Source organism: Peromyscus eremicus, chromosome 9 (genome assembly GCF_949786415.1).
Source record: "Peromyscus eremicus chromosome 9, PerEre_H2_v1, whole genome shotgun sequence".
NCBI classification, from domain to species: Eukaryota; Metazoa; Chordata; class Mammalia; order Rodentia; family Cricetidae; genus Peromyscus; species Peromyscus eremicus.
Window position 1 is genome coordinate 52,701,716 of NC_081425.1, and position 22,543 is coordinate 52,724,258.

At 49.3% G+C, this 22,543-nt stretch overlaps 1 protein-coding gene across 3 annotated transcripts in view; it reads left to right on the top strand.

Annotated features, from left to right (window-relative positions):
• The window catches only part of Slc25a37 (solute carrier family 25 member 37), a 39,897-nt gene extending 18,302 nt beyond the window's left edge, over positions 1–21,595 (top strand). Inside the window, exons 2-4 of one of the 3 annotated variants that reach the window (XM_059273401.1) lie at positions 16,137–16,365; positions 18,112–18,168; positions 20,710–21,595. In XM_059273401.1, the coding sequence (XP_059129384.1) occupies positions 16,137–16,365; positions 18,112–18,168; positions 20,710–21,230 (807 nt within the window). In that variant the 3' untranslated portion in view covers positions 21,231–21,595. The other 2 variants (XM_059273403.1, XM_059273402.1) reach the window with 2 other exon arrangements.
• The last annotated feature ends 948 nt before the right edge of the window (positions 21,596–22,543 follow it).

The window sequence follows — 22,543 nt, forward strand, 5'->3', positions numbered from 1 at the left end:
TGCTCTTAACTGCTGAGCCATCTCTCCAGGCCTTGACCTTGTCTTTTGAGAGAAGGTCTCTTTTTTATCCGGAACGGCTAGGCTGGCAGGCAGAGAGCTCCAGGGATCCACTTATCTCCATCTCCAGTGCCTTCGTGCCTGGCTTCTGCATGGGTTGTGGGGATTGGGTTTGGGTCCTCAGGCTTGTTTGGCAAGCACGTTACCCACTGAGCCACCTCTTGCCCTTTCCACCTTGGGTGGTGTCTAACACTTCTCCTTTGTGATGTGGCCAGACAGAGCCAGACTCAGACTTCTTTTCATCTTGCAAAACTAAAACTCATCCCTTAAATAACAAGCTGCTATTCCCCTGCCCCCAGACCCAACAGCCTTCATTCTGCTCCCTGTCTCTTTGAATGCCATTCCTGCCTGATGTAACCAGAATCTTGTTATGACTGCCATTTTGCAATTGGCTTATTTCAGTCAACATGCCTTCCAGGTTCATCCATAATGACCCTTTTGAAGGCTAGATAGTATTCCATTGTATGGCTAAGATCTCGTTATCTTTGTCTGTGATGGACAGCAGGACCCTTTCTGCCCATCCAAATACCTCCAGAGCCTGCTTTCCTTTCCCCTAGGTGTATCCCCACAAGTGGAATTGCTGGGTCCTTGGAAATTCTGCTTTTAACTTTTAAAAGAACTGCCTGAGTGTCCTTTTAACATTCCTACCAATAATGAATAGTGTGTTTGAGTGAGAATGGCTCCTGTAGGCTCATGTATATTTGCATGTTAGGTCTCCAGTTGGTGGAACTGTTGGGGACGGATGAGGAGGTGTGGTCCTGTTGTGAGAGAGGTGTGTCACTGGGGGTGGGATTTGAGGTGTCAAAGGCTCTCATCAGTTCCAGTCTCTCTCTCTCTTTCTGCTTCTCTCTTGAGGATGAGATGTCAGGTCTCAGTTACTGCTCCAGCGCCATGCTTATCTGCTTGCACCTTGCTCCCCACCATGATGATCCACCCTCTGAAACTATAAGCAGGCCCCCAATTAAATGCTTCTTTTTATGAGTTGCCTTGGTCATGGTGTCTCTTCACAGCCATAGAGCAGTAAAACAAGTGCACAAGGGCTCAGGTTTTCCTGGTTTTCAGCCCCTCTACACCTTTGGTTCTTTTTCTGACAGTGTCTCCCTCTACAGGCCTGGCTGACCTTGAGCTTATGTGCTTCCTGTCTTCACTTCCCAAGTGCTGGGATCTTAGGTGTGTACCACCATGCCTGTCCAGGTGGGCTTAAAAATTTTTCTTTTTTTAAAAATACAAGTATTTTAAAGCTGCAAATAAGTCCAATGTACATTAACGTTGGAGGCTTACCTCCTTCAGCTCAACACTCCTTACACACTGACGCACTTTGTTTACCGATGGTGCTACCAGTTACGTAGATTCTGATGTTTGACATTCTAGATGTCTCCTTAGAGACAGTGTTAGCCCCATTTGTTCATTCGGCCTGTGTTTGCAGTGGTACTAGATGGTGGACAAAAGCACCAGGAATCTGCCTGTTACAGGACTCAGCTTCTGTGCTGGTGGGTTCCCAGAGAGGTGACATGATGGTTCAGTGTCCCTGTGGTGGCCGAACTGCACAGGAATTTGGGTCTCCTAACTTCCAGAACATTTTGGAGAACCATCTCTTTGACAAAGCGAGGCCCACCATGTCAGCATTTGCACCGGGTGTACCTTCCTAGAGAACCTCAGGGGCCAGAGCACCTGTATCCCATCTCTGGGCTGTGGGGAGGTCCGGGTCCTCCAGGGCCACAGGGGGCATGGACAGGGGAGGGAGGCCTCCCTATGCCCAGTCCTGCAGCTGACCCCGACCCTCACCTGTCTGCCACCCTGGGGCAGCCACACTTCCCCACACTCCAGAAGGCGTCGAGCAAGGCCAAAGGCTTGCCATTGAGGGGAGCTTGGTCCTAACAGAGCACACAGCGGTCTCAGTGTGTCTTGGTACTCAAGGACTGTCTCCAGTCCTGGGCTGGAACGTTAGTACCCAGTAAAGGTGAGCCAGGAGGCCAGGTGAGTGAGCTTCCTGGAGCCCTTTTGTTTGCGACTTTTTTAGCCCCGTGTAAACTGATCGGAGTGGCAGCTCCCCATCCTCCATGCTAGTCAGCTGTCCAAGTTCCTTCTGTTATATAACCAGGATTAATTTAAGCAGCTCTGTCCCTTCATTCAGAAATGACAGGGAAGAGGAGTGACTGGGAGTGTTGGCGTCCCTCACGGGACAGTCTGGGCAAATCCCCTCATTCCTCTGGGCCCTAGCTTTCCTTCTCTTAGAGTGGGATGGCAGAATGGAAAGGTACCTCAGGGGTATTGAAGTCTGCAGGCAGTGTTTATGGTTGGATTCACTCCCACCCTGGGCAGATCTTAAGGACACCCTTCTTCTCCAAGCAAGGAGTGTCGAAGGAAGGAATGAGCACAAATGGCAGTTTCTTGGAATCTGGTTTTTTTTTTGTGTTTCCCCCCCCCTCCCCAAAACAAAAACCAAACCAGGGAGGGGCATTAGGTAACTGCTGGCCAGATCCAAAGTAAAGGGCTTCACTCTTCCTAGCCTTTCTAGAAGGTGGTGCTGTGAGGAACCTCAGAACACAGACAAGGAAACACACCGAGGAGATAAATCATTGCCCGAGGCTACACTCGCTGGAGGAAGAAGCCTTAGCCTAAGATGCCTCTCTGGAGGCTGCACTGGTGGCCAGGGGCCATCGGGGAGTGGAGGTGGCCTAGCCTCCAGCTCCTTTGGGCAGAGACCATAGGAAATGAATGTTGTGCCTGAAGTTGTTTCAGTTTATTGTCATTCTATTTTGTAGTCTAATGAGATTCTGTTTAAACCTGTCACGAAGTCCTGTGTGCCAGACATCTATCTAGTCCTTTAGCAGCCAGGCTAGGTGAAGCTCCTTTTGATGGTGGATCTTGGGGAGAGTCCAGGTATCCTTATTCACAGAGGTGGCTTTCTCTCTCTCTCTCCCAGGTAGGGAACACACTACAGCCTCTTTACAAATAACTGCCACAGAGACAAACCCTTATTGAACACTCAGCCACTGTACTAGCTGACCAGTGTGCTTCTATTTCCTCATTCCTTCATCTTGGAAGTACACAGGTCTCTGCAGGGGAGGCAGCTGAAGGTCAGAGAGGTTTAAGTAGTTTGCCAGGCTACACAGTTGAATTAGGACTTCAGTGACTAGGTCATAGAGGACTGGGCTATCTTTGTGGCCTGGCCTCACATCAGCTTTAGCGCTGTCCCTGATGGATGAGTGCATTAGTAGGTAGATGAACTTGTAACTGTCCCTGCCAGGAATGTAGATATCCTAAGGAACCCTGTCCGGCCCTCCTTTTGACTAGCAGACTGTTGAGACAATGCAGCCCAAGCTAATGGGATTTCCCGCAGGAGTCTCCTGCTTAGAGAAAGGAAGAGGCTGGAGCCTGGTGCTAGCCGGGAGTGGGAGCTTGTCTCCAGGGAGACCTCAACAGTTCTGACAGTGTGTCGACTACCTTGCAGGAGACCTGAGCTGGGGCAGTGATGGGCACTTGGCCTAGAACTGCTTACTTCTACATTCCTCTTCTTCTGTTTAAGTCTGAACCCCACGGCAGGACCCTGAAGATGGAATGGGGGCACCACTGGATCTCTGTGTTTCTCTTCCCAACATGGCCACATTGACTAGATCCCCTTTTCTCTGCTTTTCACAATTACTTGTTTATTTAATTGGCTCATTGGAGACAGGTGTCTGAGCCTAGGTTGCTGGGGCCGGCCCTGACTCCCAACTCTTCTCCATGTCCTACTGTCCCCAGCCTTGTACCCAGTGCCCCAGAGCGATGCCACCCTCCTCAGGTGTGAAGTCTCTCCTGAGTCTGTCCATCGCATCCCATCCCATGCCATCCCATCGCATCCCATCCCATGCCATCCCATCCCACTCCATCCCATCTTCATGGCACTGGATGTCTATTAGTATAGTGTCCCCAGACAGAATGCACTTCCTTGAGAGCAGTGACTGTCTCTGAGATGCCTTGGGTGGATGGTGGAAGTAGGCTTCCACCAGACTCTGAGACTGGGTTTTCCAGCGACTGGCAGAGGGTGAGGTCCCTGACCAGCTCTATGTTACTTTTCCTTCGTAGCAGAACAAAGCGGGAGGCTCATGGGGGCCAGAACTTGGAAGTCAAATGAAAACTTTCAAGGTAGCCGCACCATGCCAGACAGCCATTGCCGGCAGAGCCTCAGCTCGGTCTTGCTTATCTTCCTGGATTCTTGTTCTTTCTTGCACACAGGGGGAACCTGCCCAGGATGGGTTGATAGGCTTCTGTGGTGCTTGCACGGGGACTCCTGGGTTAAATTTGTTCCTCACTGTGGCATGCCAAGCTTACCTATGCTTTGTGAAAATAACATGCTGTTTCTCCAGTTTGTCTTGACATCTTGTCCTTACTTGTGAGTGGAGTGTTTACAAGCCATTCAACTCCTCAAGACTGGCTGAGTCAGTGGGAGGCTTCAGAAGTTCACTTTATTAGCAGGGAGTCGAATTGTGTCTCTTGGAAGCATTAGCCTTTGAATATTGGTACGTTTTGAATATCCTGTTTAAAAACCATGTTGAAATTGAACTGCTGCCCTTTGGCAAGATGAGCAAGTGTTGTGATCTCCGGACTGCCAGGCCATTCTGCAGTCACCAGTAGGATCCAAAGTGGCATGATAAACAGTGTAAGAAAGCCCACTTGGGCACAGCCCTGCGGGACAATCCTTTTAGACGTACTTCTCATCAAGAATGGCAGGAAGATCACAGCGTCTGTGCCCAGTGACGGCTGATTGAACTTCATCGAGGAAAACCATGAAGTTTTGGTTGCTGGATTTGGTCCAAATGGTCACACTGTAGGTGATACTTCTAGAATCGTCTTTAAGGCTGTTAAAGTAGCCAGTCTGTCTCTTTTGGCCCTGTTCAAAGGCAAGAAGGAAAGACCAAGAACATACATTTTGACAATGGAAACACAGTAATAAATTTATATATTCTGAAAAAAAAAAACCCAAAATAAATTGAATTGCTATTATAGCACAGCTGGGAAACAGGTCCTTCAAGAGGGAGGCTTGAGACAAGTGCTCTGACCCACTGAATGGATTGATGCCCTGATATGGGAATAGGTTGGTTCTGTGGGAGTGGGGGAGGGTCTGATAAGAGTGTGTTTGGCTGGATTTACTGTGTTGCATGCATCTGCCCTTCTGCCTTCCACAATGCAGGGGTCCTCCCCAAATATTGGGATATGTACTTGGTCTTCCAGGGCTGTATGTAGCACTGTGACCCCCAAACACCACTGCTGTTCTGTTATAGCAGGAGAAGATGGACTGAGACAAATCCTGATTCAGTTCCGTGTTTTCATCCCTCCAGAGACCGACCCTTCCTGCCCCTGACCTCAGTGGGTATGGCCCAAATTTTTTTCAGGAGACCATATGTTGGTGTGATGATTCAGCACTCTCTCTAGTTCAGTTGGAGACATCAGCCGTGAGGTCTTTGGGGCAGTGACTCGGTACTTGGCCTGCGAGGACACTGGTGCAGGCCATGCATAGACAGAGCCCACTAAGGGCCGCCCTGGACTTGAACTTGGGAGAAGACTTTGACAGTCAGTGTTGCCCCATCCCCCCAACAATGGGCGCAAAGGAGATGGCTGCATGTGACTTAGCTTGACCATAGAAGCAATGCATGCTGGGGACAGGCAGGAATTTGGAGTGGTTTGGAACGTTCCTGGAGCCACATCACCTGGCTCTCTGCCTTGGTTTCCTCATTCATAAAATGAGGTTAGCTAGCCGTTCCTTTTCTTGTTTTTATTATAGTGTCTTCAGAAAATGGAGACGTGGGCTCAGAGTCTGCCGCACGGTCTCCCCGTGACAGGAGCAGGACCGGAGGCTCTGCTCTGAGTGGGAAGGAGTGACCTGTGTCTCAGGTTTCCCTCCTGTCCCCCAGTGAGGTCACTGTTGCACCCATGAGATCCCAGCCCTGCTATCTGGTATCCTGGGAATTTGCCCCACCTGAAGGGTAGAGATCGTCTAATCCTTGGGGTGTGCCCAGAACACGTGGGATGTTCTGAGAGTGTCCTGAGTAGACTGGACTTGAGCCAGGCATGGATTCTTTTATCCCTCCCTGCTGGCTGTAGTTCCTCCTGGAGAAAGCGCAGAGCCCAAGTCCAGCTCCTGGGGTCAGGAATGGGAACCGTATCCCGGAGCCATAGGCATGCTGTGAGCTGCTGCCCTAGGTAGAGGGGAAACCTGAGCGGTGTAATGTTACAGTGGCGGCAGAAGTCTAGGATAGAGCAGCCGACCTGTCTGGGGACCCTGGAGGGAGGGTTTGTTGTATGTAGGTGCTACCTTCTGATACAGTGAGCCCATCTATTGAGCTCAATGACATTTCCTGTTGTCTGTCCCATCACCGTTGGAAACGGCATATAGCCATGCAAGGGAAGTCACCTGATCGAATTCCAGATTCACTGGCTCAATTCTGGCCCTCCTCTCCATGGTCCGGTCCTAACCTGCCTTTCTTACAGCCATCTTCAGATGCCCGTGTAATGTTCCAGCCATTTTTCTGCGTCTTGGTTGGTGCTTCTCCTATCCCCGTACCTTCCCGAGGGACATTCCCTGCACATCATGCCCCAGTTACACGATCTTAGGTAGCTCTGCATGTCCACATGGCCCTGTTTCCCCAGATACCCCCTACATGTCCGTGCGCCTCCTGTAGCTGGTTCATTGTTCCCATAACCTCCGTGAGTGGGCTTGCCTTACATTTTTCTCAGAGTAACATAGTCTAGAAAATTAAATAGTATAGACGACAGTTCTGTTCTGGCAGCTTGATGCCCTGTCCCTTTTCCTAATTGAAGCTTGAGTGGCCCCTTTCTGGCCACCTTGGAGGTGTGAGTCGGTACCCTGGTGCACCCCTGTGTGGCCATAGGAGGAGAGGCAGGCTTAGTTCTGTGCTTCCTTCACACAGCCTAAGGAACTTTGTTATTCTCACCAAGGTGGAATTCCATTCAACACATGATGCAGTTTGTCCCCAGAAACAGCAAGTGTCTTGGCTGGGGCCTGGTTTAGTCAGTAGAGTGTTTGCCTAGCCCACACAAGGCCCTGGTTTGATGCCCAGCACAGCAAACAAAACCAGCAGCAGTAACGCCTACAGCGCACCCTATTGGGCCCTGCAGGTTTCAGTATTGTTCCTACAGGGAGGGTGGCAGGTGTGAGGGTCCTTCATGGTCATAGGTAGCTAGGAAGGCAGGACTGTAGAACAGCGAACATAATGCTTATGAGAATAGAGGATCCCTGGGGGTTGTGAGTGAAGAGAGACGAGAACCTTTGTGGTGTGTATGAACACACTTTGTCTCGGCTGCCTCCTAACACTCGGGCCACCTGAAGAAATTCAGGGACTTTGGTGTGGTTTCAGCCTCCACTGGACCTGCTCTCCTCACTATATCTAACTCCGCCCTAGCTGGTATTGCAGGTGGACCAGCCTTTCTGCTTGCTCCCAATTAGACGTTCTCAGCAAGGGCATTTCACCCCTAACTGTGAGCACGAGAGGTCTCTGTTTGGAATTGATGTTCTAGAATGTGTGTGCCGTGTAGTTACCTTATTCTCCACCTTTTGAGAAGGCAGTAGTGACCACCTGTGGGGTAGTCATTTTCTCTTGCTGCTCTCTCAACGTCAAGGACAGTTTTCCTCTTGATTAAATAGACACACATGCATGTCTTTATTTTTGTACATCTGAATAGGAAAGTATGTTCTGTGTATGTGTGGTTTCTAAGTTGGATGGTATAAATTCAATTCACAGGGGATGAATTAGAACAAAGTGTATTGACTTGTGTGAAAGTGTGTAATAAAATTCTTTACTTTGTATACTAATTTAAGAAATTAACTTGGAAAAAAAAGCAAAGCACGAGTTGGAGTTCAGAGCTTACGGGTAAACTTGGGTGTGTGCAGAACATCATGAGTATCATGATTTCCCTTCCAGGACTCAGCACACTGCTTCGTTCTTGGTTAGTGGGTGTGAGGATGGTGCTGGCTGGTGATTTCTTATACAGGATTGCAAAGGACCAGGATGTGACCATTGTGAGTCTGTCTTCTGTAAGACAGCATGGAAAGAGTGTAGGCTCTAATTTAGCATTGCTGGTGAGTTAGGGGTGCTGGTGAGTTAGGGGTGCTCATGAGTTAGGGTGCTGGTGAGTATGACCGTGCTGGTGAGTTAGGGGTGCTGGTGGGTTAGAGTTACTGGTGGGGTATAGGTCCTGGTGTTTTAGTGGTTTTGATGTGTTGGGGGTGGTGTGTTAGGGGTGTTGGCGGATTAGGAATGCTGGTAGTTTATGGTATTGGTGGGTTATTGTGTTGGTGTGTTGGGGGCATTGGTAATTTGAGGCATGTGTAACTGGAGTTGAATGCTTCACTGCACATGCTATTCCTTGTGTTTGGGATTCCACATCTGTAGTATGTTCCTCCAAGGATCCTAGAAGAAGGGACATGGTTCTCCAAGGCCTAGGTGAGTTTGTAGCTTTACTCCAATAAGACATTGCTCCCCTGGAACTCGTGGCCAGAGGAGCTGTGATCTGTAGCGGGGTGAGTCATGAGGAGGTCTCAACTCGGGAATGAGCTCCTAGGCCCCATCCTCTGTGCTGTGAGTGGCTGTTGGTGGAAGCTGGCCTTGCGTGTTTTCAGAACAGCCTCAGCTCCCAGTGTGGAGGGAACACAGCACAGCACATGAACTGAGCACGTGCGTGTGTGCCTGTGTGTGTGTGCGTGTGTGTGTGTGCGCGCGCGCGCTTTGGTCCCTAGAGAAGTTGTGTGTATGTGTATTCACACCAGGGCCTGGGAGCCCGGTCCCTGGCTGTATCCCCATTGTTCTTGGCTTTCACCTTATCTTCTGATCCTGGAAGTGCCACATGTACTCTGAACCCAGGAAGGTCCGCCCTCCATCCTCTTTTGAGAAATGTGAGATGGGAGGTTGAACGTCGCCAGCCTCTCTCGGGCAGAGTCAGTGGTTTGGTGATGACACACTGGTGCCCGGGCTGGGCCAGCGTCCTGAGCTGGCGCTTTTGGAAGGTCTCAGGCCTCCCAGTTTTTGTTTTTTTCTTTTTCTGTTCTTTGGAGCTGACCCAGGTTCCATACTCCCCACGGATCAGGTGATGGGGATGGTGCTTCTGGGGTCCTAGTTTTCTATCTACAGACAGGGCTGAGCTCCACGGGCTTGTTGCCTCTGGTTATATGATCCATGAGCTCACCTGGGACAGCACACACATTTTCCACTCTCCCGCCTCCCCTCTCCCCGCCTCCCCCGGGTAAGAGAACAGGCTACCTGCCTTGTCCTGGGGAGGGCTTGAGAAAGAGATGACCCCTCTCCTAATCTCTCTGGAAGCTTAATAGAAGGAGCCTGGTTCATGCGTGTGTCGATTGCCTGAAATCCCTCTTAGAACTCAAGTAAGTGCCTGGTTCCCAAGGGGCCCTGAACGTGCCACACTCCTGGGTGCCAGAGCTGGGCCAGAGCCCCAGAGCACGTTGCTCTTTGCTGCCCCCTTGAGAGTGAAAGGCGGTAGTGCGAAGAAAGTTGGAGAAAGCTCACACGCAGAAGAGGGTGCACCTGCTGTCTCCAGACCGCTCCCTGCTGACCACGCGGTCCTCCGTCCTTCCTGCATAGGGGCTGCCCCGGGGTTCTCTGACACACGCAGACTCCATGTCTTTCCTGCCTCAGAGGTTCGCCTGTTGGCTACAGCTGTGTTTTCACAAGTGTGCTCGGCCAAGTGTAATTGCTTATTCAATGAAAAAAAAAAAAAAGCCCGCTTGTGCTGCCAAAGACACATGTTTAGGAAGTGCCTGGTTAAAACCAGCCAAACGGGTTTCTTTCCTGAAGGGCTTCCCAGGGCCTCCCACGGGCTGATGTGTGTGATGCATTTCTAAGAGGTAGGAAAGGCAGCTAGGTCTAATTAATGCAGGAGACTTGCTGGAGAAAGCCACTTGCTGTGGAGCCTTGCGGCCTAAGTTTGAGCCCCATTACCCACTTGGTAGAAGGAGAGAATTAATCCTTAAAGGTTTGCCTCTTACCATCACATGTGCACCGTGGCACACGCTTGCTCACATACATACAAATACAAATACACGTAAATAAATGACAAGTGATAACGAAACCCAGACAGGCAAATCTTTTCTATGGTGCATGTGTGTGCGCGCAGTGCGTGTGTTTTCTGCATCTTCATGTGACCTCGTTTGTTCGTTTCCTTCATTCTTCTCATGTCTTTTTATTTAAAAATTGTGGTTTTATACATATGTATGTATACATATGTATATATATTTCTGTCTTAGCCATTTTCAAGCTGAGGCTAGAAGCTGAGAGTTGGCTCAGTTGTTAAGAGTACTGGCCTTGCAATCATGTGGTCTAGAATTGGGATCCCAGCATCCACCTAACAAGACAGTGATCCTGTACGTGTCTGTGACCCCAGCTCCCAGGGAGTTGGAGATGACTGGGGCTCGACGTCCCGGGTTCAGAAAGAGACCCTGTCTCAGAGGAGTAGGCCGAGAGTAATAGATGACAATCCCTGATGCCCTTTTGTGGCCTCTGTGCACTTCAGACACACCTACCCACACGTACACACGCACACACACACCTTTAATACATTTTGCCGTTCTTACCGTTGTTAAGTACCCACATCGCTCAGCATCATCACATAGAGTCATGTTGTCAGGTAGCCATCACCACTGTCAATCTACAGATTTTTTTTTTTTTTTCCTGCTGCAGAATCAAACTCCTGTGCCCATTAGACAGGTCTCCATCATCCACTACCCTCAGCCTCTGGCCCCGCCCTCCGCCCCTGCCCCCTGCTTTGCCTGTGTGGATCTGACTATGGTAGGTCCCCCTATCAGTGTAGTGCTCCGTGGAGTGGGTGGCCACATTTTTTGCTAACCCTTCATTTTTTTCTCCTCTTCTGGCCCGTGAGATAGAGAATACCAGCTCTCTCATTTATAGACACTTTATAGACAGAGTTACTGGAAATGTAAAAGCCAGAGGTTAAACCGATGACCTTCCCTTTATCTCCTGCATCCTCCTGCCTCACTCCTTACCCACCCGACTCCAGCCTTTCCTCTGAAGCCATGGCGGCCCTCCTGTCATCTCTGGACGCCTCAGTGGTGGTTCTCTCCCCTTCCTGCCACATGCTTTCTTTTTCTTTATTCTTTTTCTTTCTTTCTTTTTTTTTTTTTCTTTCCCCCATTGTCTTTTCCTCTTTCCACTTCCAGAGTCTGGCCCTTGGTGGTTGCTCTTTGGGGAGGGCCTACCTGGGCCCTGCTCCATGCACACAGCCCCCTGCTGTCCTCCAGGTGAGTATCACCGAGCATTCCCTGAGGACAGAAGCACCCACCAAAGCGCAGAGATGCCCAGTTGACTTTGTCTCTTTCTTAGGAGGTTGGCGCACTTCGGTTCAATAACCGCCACGTTTTTATTAGACAAGGGGGTTGGGAATGCAAAGTCAATCCCAGACTTCCCTGGGAAGCACTAGTGTTGATGCTGTGTCCAATGAGCTGACAAGGACACGTGTGTAAAGGAAAGGGCCTGTGGATAATCTTGGATGTATAAAAGGGGTGAAGAGGTATGGTCGTTGACTGACAGGCAGCCCAGTATTCCCCAGGAGCTCTCTGGGGGATTGTTACAGCTGAGAACAGCCACATGCCAGAGTAAGCTACCTCAGGTTGGTTCTGAAGCCTACACTGTGGACCTCACCATTACCCACCCTGCCTGGCTGTGTGCCCACCCCCTTCCCTCAACGCCCCCCCCCCCCCTTCTCATAGGACTATCGGTGAATCCTGTACTGCCAAGGATGTTAATAGAAGGTACCAGGGGCTGGGCAGGGCCTCAAGAATCCTTTAATGAGACTTCCTACCCTGCAGTGATTAGAATCGGCAGAGGAATTTAGGAAATAAAAACGTTTTGAATTCCTATGTGTTGAGGTGGTGGTAGCCATAGATCTTGCCACAGTTTCTCCCAGGTGACTCAGCCTCTGCTTCACCACCACCCCCACCACCCCCACCCCCCCGCTTTCAAACATGCCGGGGACCAGAGAGAGAACATGATAAATCAGAACCCACTTGGGCCTGCCGGAACCAGCATCTGGTCTAGTCTGAGGAGTAGAACAGCTACTCCTGGTGCCTCTGTTTTCTCACCTGTTGCCCCCTCTTGCCCTAGGCTCTGGGTTTCTGCCTGCTTGGATCCAAGGAAGTCCTCAACCCCCCCCCCCCCCCCCCCCCCCCCCCCCCCCGCAGTACTTTGCCCTAGGCCAGAGACTCAGGAGGAGGTGGTAACTCACCGGATAGGCCAGTGCTTCCTTCCCTGTGAAGAGGCACAAGACAGCAGATAGTTCAGGAGGCATTGGGGCCTCTGCCCTGGACAAAGCCTGGCCAGGGCCACCCTTCTCCATAAGCCCAGGTTAGTCTTCAGGGACAGGCTTGTTCAGCAGGGTACAACACAGCTTGAGGAACACAGTGGATTGTAGCCTTGACATCAATTAGGAATAGATAGATGGTGGGGATAATGAAGGGCAGATTTAGTCCCCGAGAGTATGGCTCTTGCTCAGGGGAGGTGGGCCAGGCGGTGCAGACTCTTTTCACCCCACTTGGCATTCTAAGTCATCAATCCATGTATCTATCCATCTGGCAAATATTTATTGGGTACACAGGATTAGTACATCTACCAAGCCTGAGTCCCTGCAGTGAATGTGAGCTGGAACCCAAGCTAGGGGTGGTGGAGTCTCAGATCCTCTGGGAGACTATATCGTGGATCCACTTTAGTCCCCTTCATACACCCCCACTTGGTGACTCCTTAATCACTAACTGCAGAGATGGAAATAGACATGATGCTGTTTCATTGCCCCTGCCACTCTCCCAGGGGGGATGAACTCATGCTTAGGGAGATGAATGGACTGACCAGGGTTGCACCAAGAGCCACAGGATCTGAATCCACCCCAGTCCTATGCTACCAAGGCCCAGGGCCACAGACAATGCATTGCACCATCTGTCCTGCTGAGATTTTTGGCTTTTTGTCACTGACAGCCACAGGAGACACACACAGCCTGGTGAAAGACAAGACCTCCTTTGCTCAACACTTTGAGTGATTTCAAACCTTCTACAAGTTAGTGCCGGAGAGCTTCTTCAGCTCCAAGGGACGGTAGCCTCTTGTGGCCCACACGAACACTGTACGTACCCAAACATCTCTAGGTTGCTGCCCAGCAGCTAAACAGTGGTAGCCATGATTCAGCTGTCCCTTTGATTTCCACTGGCCTGTGGAAGTCTCCCCCCTTGGTTTTGTTTGCTTATAATGGACCCTCCGATTCAACCAGAAATCAACATAGAAAACGCGAAGAGGTAGGGACTCTGAGCTGTCCACAACTCAGGGCTCTCCAGAGGCTGTGGTTTCCTCGGGGTGGGCCAGAGACGTTTCCCTCAGCCCGTGGGAGGAAAGGGAAATCCTTAATGAGGCTGCTTTTACCTTGGTGTTTTATCAGGAACACAGCAGGACAGTTTCCTACTTATTTTTCTGTGGTGCCAAAGACCAAATCTAGCGCCTGCAGGCAGGTGCTCTACCGCTGGTCTACATTCGCAGCTTCTTTCTCGTTTTTCATTTCTAGACAGGGTCTTACTAGCTGCCCAGCTGTCCTTGAACTCACTAGATACTTCTGGGTGGCCTTGAACTTTGGATCTTCATTTCTTAGCCCCGCCCCCCAGTTGCTGTGATTGCAAACCTATACCACTAGGCCTCCTGCCCCATACACACACACTTTCTGTCTGTCTTTCTATTAAGCATTAAAAATGCACTTATGTTTTTGAGGCAATGGTCATTGCTGCAGAGGGCAGGTGGTAACTGGTGCTTTTGTTGGTGGTGGATCTTGGCTGGCAAAAATGTGTCCCATGTTCTTTGCAATTGTAAGGGCCAGAAAGTTCTGAAATCTGAAAATGGCCCCTAATTTAGGCTGTTGGTTTTTACAGCGTCCATCTGGGGGTGGGGGTGGGGGTGGGTGGGAGGTGGTGCTGGTTTTGAGGAGTGGAAGGGAGGTACCACCGTGGAACCCGTTGTCTCATTTCCAATTCATACATTAGATGTGTTATATGGTTCTGCTTGGGAATTAAAGGACACTGCCTCCAAAGGTTGAAGACCCCCTCCTCTAGGCTGGGGTGGGGGTGTGTGGAGGAGAGAGAGAAGAAGGAACATGTGCCCACCATTTTGGCAAGTGTTTCAAGTATCTCCTACTGATGGTATAAGCAGGACTCTCCAGAGAAAAAGGCCAAGAAGGATGTGTGCACAGATCTCTGTCTCTCTCCGTAGAGAGAGAATGAAGCTGAGAGATTTGTTTTAAGGAACTGGCTCACATCACCATAGGGGCTGGCTGCACATTCCTAGCCAGTAGGGCAGGCCAGCAGGCTGGACAGCTACCAACATCACACAAGTGACCTGCTTTAGTCAGGGACAACTGACTTTGTTAACCTTATCTAAACAAAACAAAACAAAACAAACATCAGAGGATCATCTAGAGTACACTGATGTTTGATCAGGTGTTTGGGTATCTCAGCCTAGCGAGGTTGAAATAATGGAATTAACCCCCATCTCCTCAAGTGCCTCTCATACCTGTGGGAGTGTTAGAGGCCAACAGAGCCGGGGAAGCCATGGCCTCTCCTCATGAAAACCATTCTGTGCATAGGAAGTGGTATGAGGGAGGCCTAACTCATTGAGTGCGTTACTTCACAAAAAACGTAGTGTAAAAGATACTTAGAGTTGATGATATGGGTGAGGCCCAGAGGATCGGGGGAGATTTCCTAGTAGGGCCTGAGGAATAACTGTCAGGGCACAGAGGTTCAGCTGTAGAAGGTTGCACAAGACTTGGGAATCAGAGTAGACCAGAAGGATGCTGGGAACCAGAGTAGACCAGAAGGATGCTGGGAACCAGAGTAGACCAGAAGGATGCTGATAACTCAGTTGGCTTTCTCCAGACTAGCAGCTGTGGCCAGCTGTGCATCCTAATTCAGAAAAGGGTGCACTTGTGTTAAACAAGTACAGACTGTTAGATCTTGTCTTTAGTCCCCCAACGGTGCACCCTAATAACTTCCTATAGCATTTCTTTTGGTGGTGGCAGCAGCTTTTAATTATTAGTTGTTTTTTTTTTTAATTTTTATTATTTATTTTATGTGTATTGGTATTTGGCCTGCATGTATGTCTGTGTAAGGGCATCAGGTCCCCTGGAACTAGAGTTACAGACAGTTGTGAGCTGCCATGTGGGTGCTGGCAATTGAACCCCGGTCCTCTGGAAGAGCAGCCAGTGCTCTTAACCACTGAGCTATCTCTCCAACCCCGTTAGTTGTTTTTTTTTTTTTTTTTTTTTTTTATTGTTGGTTGTTTGGTTGGTTTTGTGGAAACAGGGTCTCGTGTAGCCTAGGCTGGCCTTGGACTTGCTATAGATGAGTATGACCTTGAACTCCTGATTCTTCTCCTATATCCTGAGTGCTAAGATTGCAGTCATGCCCACCATGCATGGTTTATGTATAGGGTGCTGGGACTCAAACTCAAAGCTGTGTACAGGATAGGCAAACATTCTACCAATGGAGCTACCTCCCATGGCCTTTATATAGCACTGCTATTACATTTTATATCATCCGGGACAGGTACATAGCATTTTATACAAGGTTAAATGTTCATGAATTTTAGTATCCTTAAAGACTCTAGGGTCAACCTCCCACAGAGACTGGGGAGCCAGAGTCCAAGCTCATGAAGAGTTTTCAAAGGTGTCGTTTCAATGCTTGCTCATAACAAATGTGGTTTTTCATTGAAGCTCTCGAGGCCCAGAGTGGTTAACCACTCTAACAGAAGCCACACAGAGTACCCATGGCTGGACTCAGTAGGGAGCTCATTCATATTCTGCACACCCCCTCCCCCTTCTTTGCTTGTCCTTTCTGTAAGCTAGGAAGGCTTTTCAAATGCAAGGCTGTGGAGAGTTATGGGGGACGGATGGAGCACTTTTCCTATTTTTTTTTTCTCACCAAGAAGTCATGAGAACTGACTTTTTTCCTTCTGTTCTCTGGGTTGTCTTTTCTCCCCTTTCCATGCGTATTAACTCCCTGATTCATACATATTTTCTGTCTCCCGCAGACACGAATGCAGAGTTTGAATCCAGATCCCAAAGCCCAGTATCCAAGCATCTATGGCGCCTTCAAGAAGATCATACAAACAGAAGGCTTCTGGAGGCCCCTGAGGGGCCTGAACGTGATGATGATGGGTGCAGGGCCCGCTCACGCCATGTATTTTGCCTGCTACGAAAACATGAAAAGGACTTTAAATGACGTTTTCAGCCAGCAAGGAAACAGCCACCTAGCTAATGGTATTTTAAAAGCGTTTGTCTGGAGCTAGGAAGCTCTTCTCTTCAGTACTTGCTCCCTGGGTCTTCCTCCCCAGGACCCAGCAGCCTTCGTCTTCATCAGCTTGCTCAGGAACAGAGAACTCTAGGGTCACGTGAATGTACACACATACACACACTCGTACACATGTTTTATTCATCCCCTCTTCCTCTGGGGGAAGCTGATGGTAGAAGCGTTTTGGTATTTATTGTTGCGTGGGCTTTTTTTTTTTTTTTTCTTACAAAAACCACTCGACACAATTAAGGATCAGTCATAGGAAAAAAATTCTTTTGAATGCTGGATGCAAAACAAAACTCAGAAGGACAGCTTCCTTGAGACTATTTAAAAACTGGTACAACAGGTCTCTCCAGCACCAGGATCTAACTAAGCCTTGAAAGGTCAAGACGTTTTTATGCTGACAGAGGACTCGTGCCACTGCGGAAGGCCTTCCCCACTTTAAGCTGCAGGAGATTCTGGGCTTTTGAGCCCTCCCTCCCCAGCCTCCTCCGTGTGTCTGAGTCGCATCTTTCTGCAAGCCAGGGCCGAAATAGTTTCCTGCGGTTGATCTTGGGAGGACGGGTGGATGGGAATTGGGCATTGGTGGGCAACTGGTGTATAAGGCAGGAGCCAATGAGCCAGGCCGGATGGTAGCATGGGGTGGGACTTCAATGGGCTTTTCAGTGGAGGGGACGGGGGACTGTGGATAGCAGAGCAACGCAAGATATGTTTATTTCGACAGAATCCGTTTTGAGGCAATGGAGAGGCGAATGTGATCAGCGGTAAAGCTCTGGTTGGCTTTTTTGTTCTACCCAGAACAAAATGGCATCCTTTCCATCAGCCACCCTTAGAGACAAGCATACTCGGCTGCTGGCTGACATCCTTTGGCTTTTCTGCTGGTGACCGTTCTTTGCATGTATTGCCCCAGTCACCAAGAGCCACGCCCCCCATGCGTCTCCGAGGCGGTGACAACAGGCCCTTCTTTCACCCAACCCTTGAAGGAGACAGTCTGCCCGGTGCTGTCCCTGCAGCCTTGTGCTAAACGCTGTGGTCGCTGTCACCTCTCTGGGGATAATTGCCTTTGTGTCTGTGTGCGCAGTAGGCAGGGGCCGCTAGGTGCCTTCCCGAGAGGTGACTTATAGTCTGTCCCTCATCCCTCCCACCGGTCATATCATTAGCAGGCAGCTGCACTGCTGTGGCAGGCAGGAGGAAGCCAGAAGCAGAAATTCCAGGGCCGGTTCAGGCTTTCAAAGCCAGGCCGGGGGAGACCTCAGAGGAAGTTCATTCACAAGGCCAGGCCTGAGATCGCTTCTTCAGTTAAGGCAGCCTGCCACGTGTGTGATGTTATCCCCTTCAGTAGCCTCAACTGAAGGGCACAGAGAGCGAACGCTTTGTACCCAAGGGCTCAAGACAAGAGAGCTAAAATCTAGGCAGTGGGAAACGTTTAGAGTGTGGTTTCTGGGCCCTAACCTTTCCCACGGTTGACTTACAAGGAAAAAAAAAAAAAGTCTCTGAGATGTGTATAACAATGCTCTCTGGTCAGCAGCACTCCGTGTTGCTATTCAGCATTTCTACCACTGCTTTGGGGTTTTAAAATTTGCTCATCTGGGCCGAGCCGCTAGTCAGTTCTGAGCCTTAGAAAGCTAAATCCAGAGTTCATCTGACTTGTAAGTTCGAGGAACTTTCCGGAACACCAGGAGTCAGCGGTTGATTTTCTGGAGTTTGTTTTGCAGGGATAGCTGGGAGTATGGCCACCCTACTCCACGATGCAGTAATGAACCCAGCAGAAGGTAATGTCCCACGGCTCTAGGGAGGGACAGTGGGGGATAGGTGGAGAGGCCAGAGGAGCTGGGGGCAGGAGGCGGGCAAGGGCTGGATTCATCAGACCCTGCAGGACGCCCGCATTCTTTATACATGACTGGGAGGCCTCAAGAAAGCCAGGGAGCACCGGAGCTTTCTGCTGTGGAAACAGCTAGGCAGAGCAGTCTGCCTACTTGCAGCATCCTAGGAGGAGCTAAAAACTGCTCTTCCGGCTCCGCCCCAGGCCCACTGGGGCAGAATACTTGGGGATTGCTTTGCACGGTTTTCACTGCTGTTCAACGACCTGTGTGTTCAAGGGTGTGCACAACAAGCAAATATACACATCTGACACTGCTCATTTTTTCCAGTCACAAATTTAGAGGGCACTGTTGCCATCTCATCCATTGTGGGTGGCATCATCCCCCACCACTCCCCCCCTCCTTAGTACAGAATCTCACCATACAACCCAGGGTGCCCTGGAACTCTCTCTGAGACCCAGGCTATCCCAAATTCCAAACCTTCCTGCCTCGGCCTCTTGAGTACTGGGATTATTGGGATGTGTGCATTACCATACCCAGCCTCCCCCTGCCCCTGCTTAATTTGTAATGATTATGGAAAAATTTCAAGAAAAGGTAAATATATAGAATTATTAACCCTATGTACTTCTAAAATTAACATGTGGCCATTTCGAGAGGGTCTTTTTCTTACTCTTTATTTTAGAGGTCCTCTTAAAACATAGGGCAGTATTTATAACCCACTTGGTGTCCTTATGCACACTTAAATCATCTCTGGATTACTTCTAGGTTTCAATACTGTGTAAGTAGATGCTGTAGGATATCCCCTAGGGAATAATGCCAAGAGAAAGGTCTGCATCTGTTTGCGGCAGACCATTGTCTTTCCTGGTTATTTTGATGTACAGTTACTTAAATCTGTGGATACTGAGTCACGGTATTGAGGGACTGACTATCTGTATATATCTTGGGATCCTTTTTTTTTTTTTTTTTTTTTAAAAAGCTATTCATACAGGGACCTGATGACGACAGTCACATGATCAATGTTAACTAAGCAAAGAATTTATTTAAACAGTATTTTTGTTTGTTTGCTTTTGAGACAAGGCCTTGTTATGTAACCCAGGCTAGTCTTGAAGTCTCTATCCCCCAGCCTCCAGATTTCTGGGATTTTAAGTAAATGCTATCACACCTGGATATTCATATTTAAGAAAATTTTTTTATGTGTATGAGTGTTTTGTTGGCATGTATTTATGTTTACCTGGTACCCACAGAAACCAGAAGAGTGTACGGGATCCCCTGGAACTGGAGTTACAGAAAGTTGTGAGCCTCTTTGTGGGTGCTAGGAATCAAATCTGAGTCCTCTGGAAGAGCAGCCAGTGCTCTTAACTTGAACTTTCTCTCCAGCCAACACCCACCCCTTTTTATTTTAATAATTAAATGAGGCTCATCTCCGCTCTCCACTTGGCTTTACTCTTGACTCGGTCCTTCTTTACAGATGGAGCCCATCATGTGGATGCTCTTGGCAGTGTGTAGGTGCCATAAAATTCTAGGGAACACACTTCATGTTCCCTGGTCCCATGAGCCATTTGTTTATTTTTGTCTTAAAGCCAGGGTCTGCACTAGGGGACGCCATTCAGCTTTGACAGATGTAGTTCTGGTGTTGTCCCAGGTGAACTGTGATACAGATTAAAATCAGAGAAGTCAGGGATACTCTTGTAGGTTAGTGTTTTGTTTTGAGACAAGATCTCACTATGTAGTCTTAGCTGGCCTAGAACTGCCTGTGTAGACCAGGCTGGCCTTGAGCTCATACAGATCCACCTGTTTGTGCCTCGTAAGCTGGGATTAAAGGCATGTGCCACCATGCTGTCAGCTCAGGTATACATTTTGTTTGTTTGTTTGTTTGTTTTTGTTTTTGTTTTTTTCGAGACAGGGTTTCTCTGTGTAGCTTTGTGCATTTCCTGGAACACACTTTGTAGACCAGGCTGGACTCGAACTCACAGAGATCAGCCTGGCTCTGCCTCCCGAGTGCTGGGATTAAAGGTGTGCGCCACCACCGCCCGGCTCAGGCATACTCTTAATAGATGGGACAAGAATAGGTCATGGAGAGGGAGATATTTGTGGGGAGTGTGTAGAAGGCTAAGACCTTGGGGGTCAGGTCATCTAATCTAGGCTGAATTGAATGCCTGATTTGGGGTGACCTCTCCTTCAAACTTCAGACAGGACATTCTTTAGAAGTACCCACTTTTCTGGCACAGGGTCCTGGAGATAGAAATGAAGCAAAGTTGAGGCGGGCTGCCTGGAGCTGGCCCTCCATGGCTTCCTGGCTGTGTGTGTGTGTGTGTGTGTGTGTGTGTGTGTGTGTGTGTGTGCGCGCTGTCTTGGTACCTGTCACTGATGTGTGTTCTAACATGCTTGTTTCTCTTTATTGGTTGGCTTCCCATTTCACTCCCATCTGGGATGGGGGCCAAACCAACCGCCTGCCTGCCTGGCTGCCGACTGCTCATCCCTGCCTGGACACAGTGGTGAAGCAACGTTTACAGATGTACAACTCTCAGCACCAGTCAGCCCTCAGTTGTATCCGGACGGTGTGGCGGACCGAGGGGTTGGGGGCCTTCTACAGGAGTTATACCACACAGCTGACCATGAACATCCCCTTCCAGTCCATCCACTTCATCACCTACGAGTTTCTGCAGGAGCAGGTCAACCCCCTCCGAAACTACAACCCACAGTCTCACATCATCTCAGGAGGCCTGGCCGGTGCGCTGGCTGCAGCTGCGACCACCCCGCTGGACGTCTGCAAGACCCTCCTCAACACGCAGGAGAACATGGCGCTCTCCCTGGCCAACGTCAGTGGCCGGTTGTCGGGCATGGCCAATGCCTTCAGGATGGTATACCAGCTCAACGGCCTTGCCGGCTACTTCAAAGGTATCTATGCTCGGGTCATCTACCAGATGCCTTCGACCGCCATCTCCTGGTCCGTCTATGAGTTCTTCAAGTATTTCCTTACGAAGCGGCAGCTGGAGAATCGAACTCTGTACTAAAGGAACGGGCAGTGGGAAGTGGTTCCAGCATCTTTTGTTCCTGCCTCAGCCCCTTGTCCTCACCCCCAGGCCCTGTCCTACAGGGTGCTGGCGCCGGGGCCCTTCGTACCCTGGTGCCCTAGAAAGGGAAGACCAGCCTCCACGGCTCAGAAGGCTGTCTGTGGGGACATCCCAGGTGGGGGTAGGTGGGAAAAACTTGGGAAGGGGAGCGAGAAGTTGCTTTTTCTCCTCCTCCCTTGAGAGGAATGTAGCTTTCCTGCATCACTGTGGCCTTCTCCTCCCGAGATCTTTAGATCTCACCGCCGAGGAGAACAGTGACAAAGCAAGAGTTTACGTACATAAAAGTACCATTACCCAGTCTACAATAGGTGGATAATGGTTATCCTTTATTTTTCTACATAGAGATTTTTTGAAATTGTGTGTGCTTGTGTGTGTCCATACATAGTGTTAGAGTTGGGATGATGTACCTGTTTTTTTTTTTTTTTTTTTTTAAAAATAAGAGGGTTGAATCCTTCCACCATGAGAAGTAAAACAAAACAAAACAGGAAAAAAAGGCACCAAAGTAATAAATGGCTTTATGTGGCCAGAAATTGTGTGTAGCACCCCTCCCATAGGAGTTTAACTTGAATGTAAGATAATAAATACGAACTTTATATTTTGAAATTTCTCTTTTCATGGGGGAAAAAGGTACGTTGAAAACAAATCAAATCAAAATAATGATCACTTGGAGCTTTTTTTTTTTTTTTTTTTAACAAAGAATAACAAAAAAGTCACCCACGTGTGCCTTTCTGTCTTTCCTAAAACTTCCAGGACCAAAGCTATGGCCCTGGAGCATCTCCCTCCGTCTGTGGACCCACCCATACAGCCCTAAGCATCCTGGTTGTCCACACTGTAGGGTAGTGGCCCCGGTAGAATAAGAATGGCTGGCCTTAACCTTCCCTGAGAGTGATGTGAATGTGTGCCCCCCTTATCAGCACTTACGCACTGGATAGGCCATCATTTGCCTAGCAAATCAGTGAGACAATCCCGCCTTTGTCTTAGGACTGATTTCTGTCGCGACCTCATTCTCAGGCACTTCAGCGAACTTGGTCGGTATGTGTTTTTATTAGTCACCTCTTAACCCATTTTCCCTGCAGTCTAGGGATTTTTGAAAACCATAGTTAGAGTATTTCTGGCGTTCATCTGTCCCCTGCCCTGTTCAGCCCTGTGTCTTGACCGTCACAGCCTCTTACTGCACCGAGGCCAGCCCTCCAGCCCAGACTGCACTGTTGAAGCCTGCTAGGACCCTCTTCTGCCTCTCCAAAGCTGCTCAG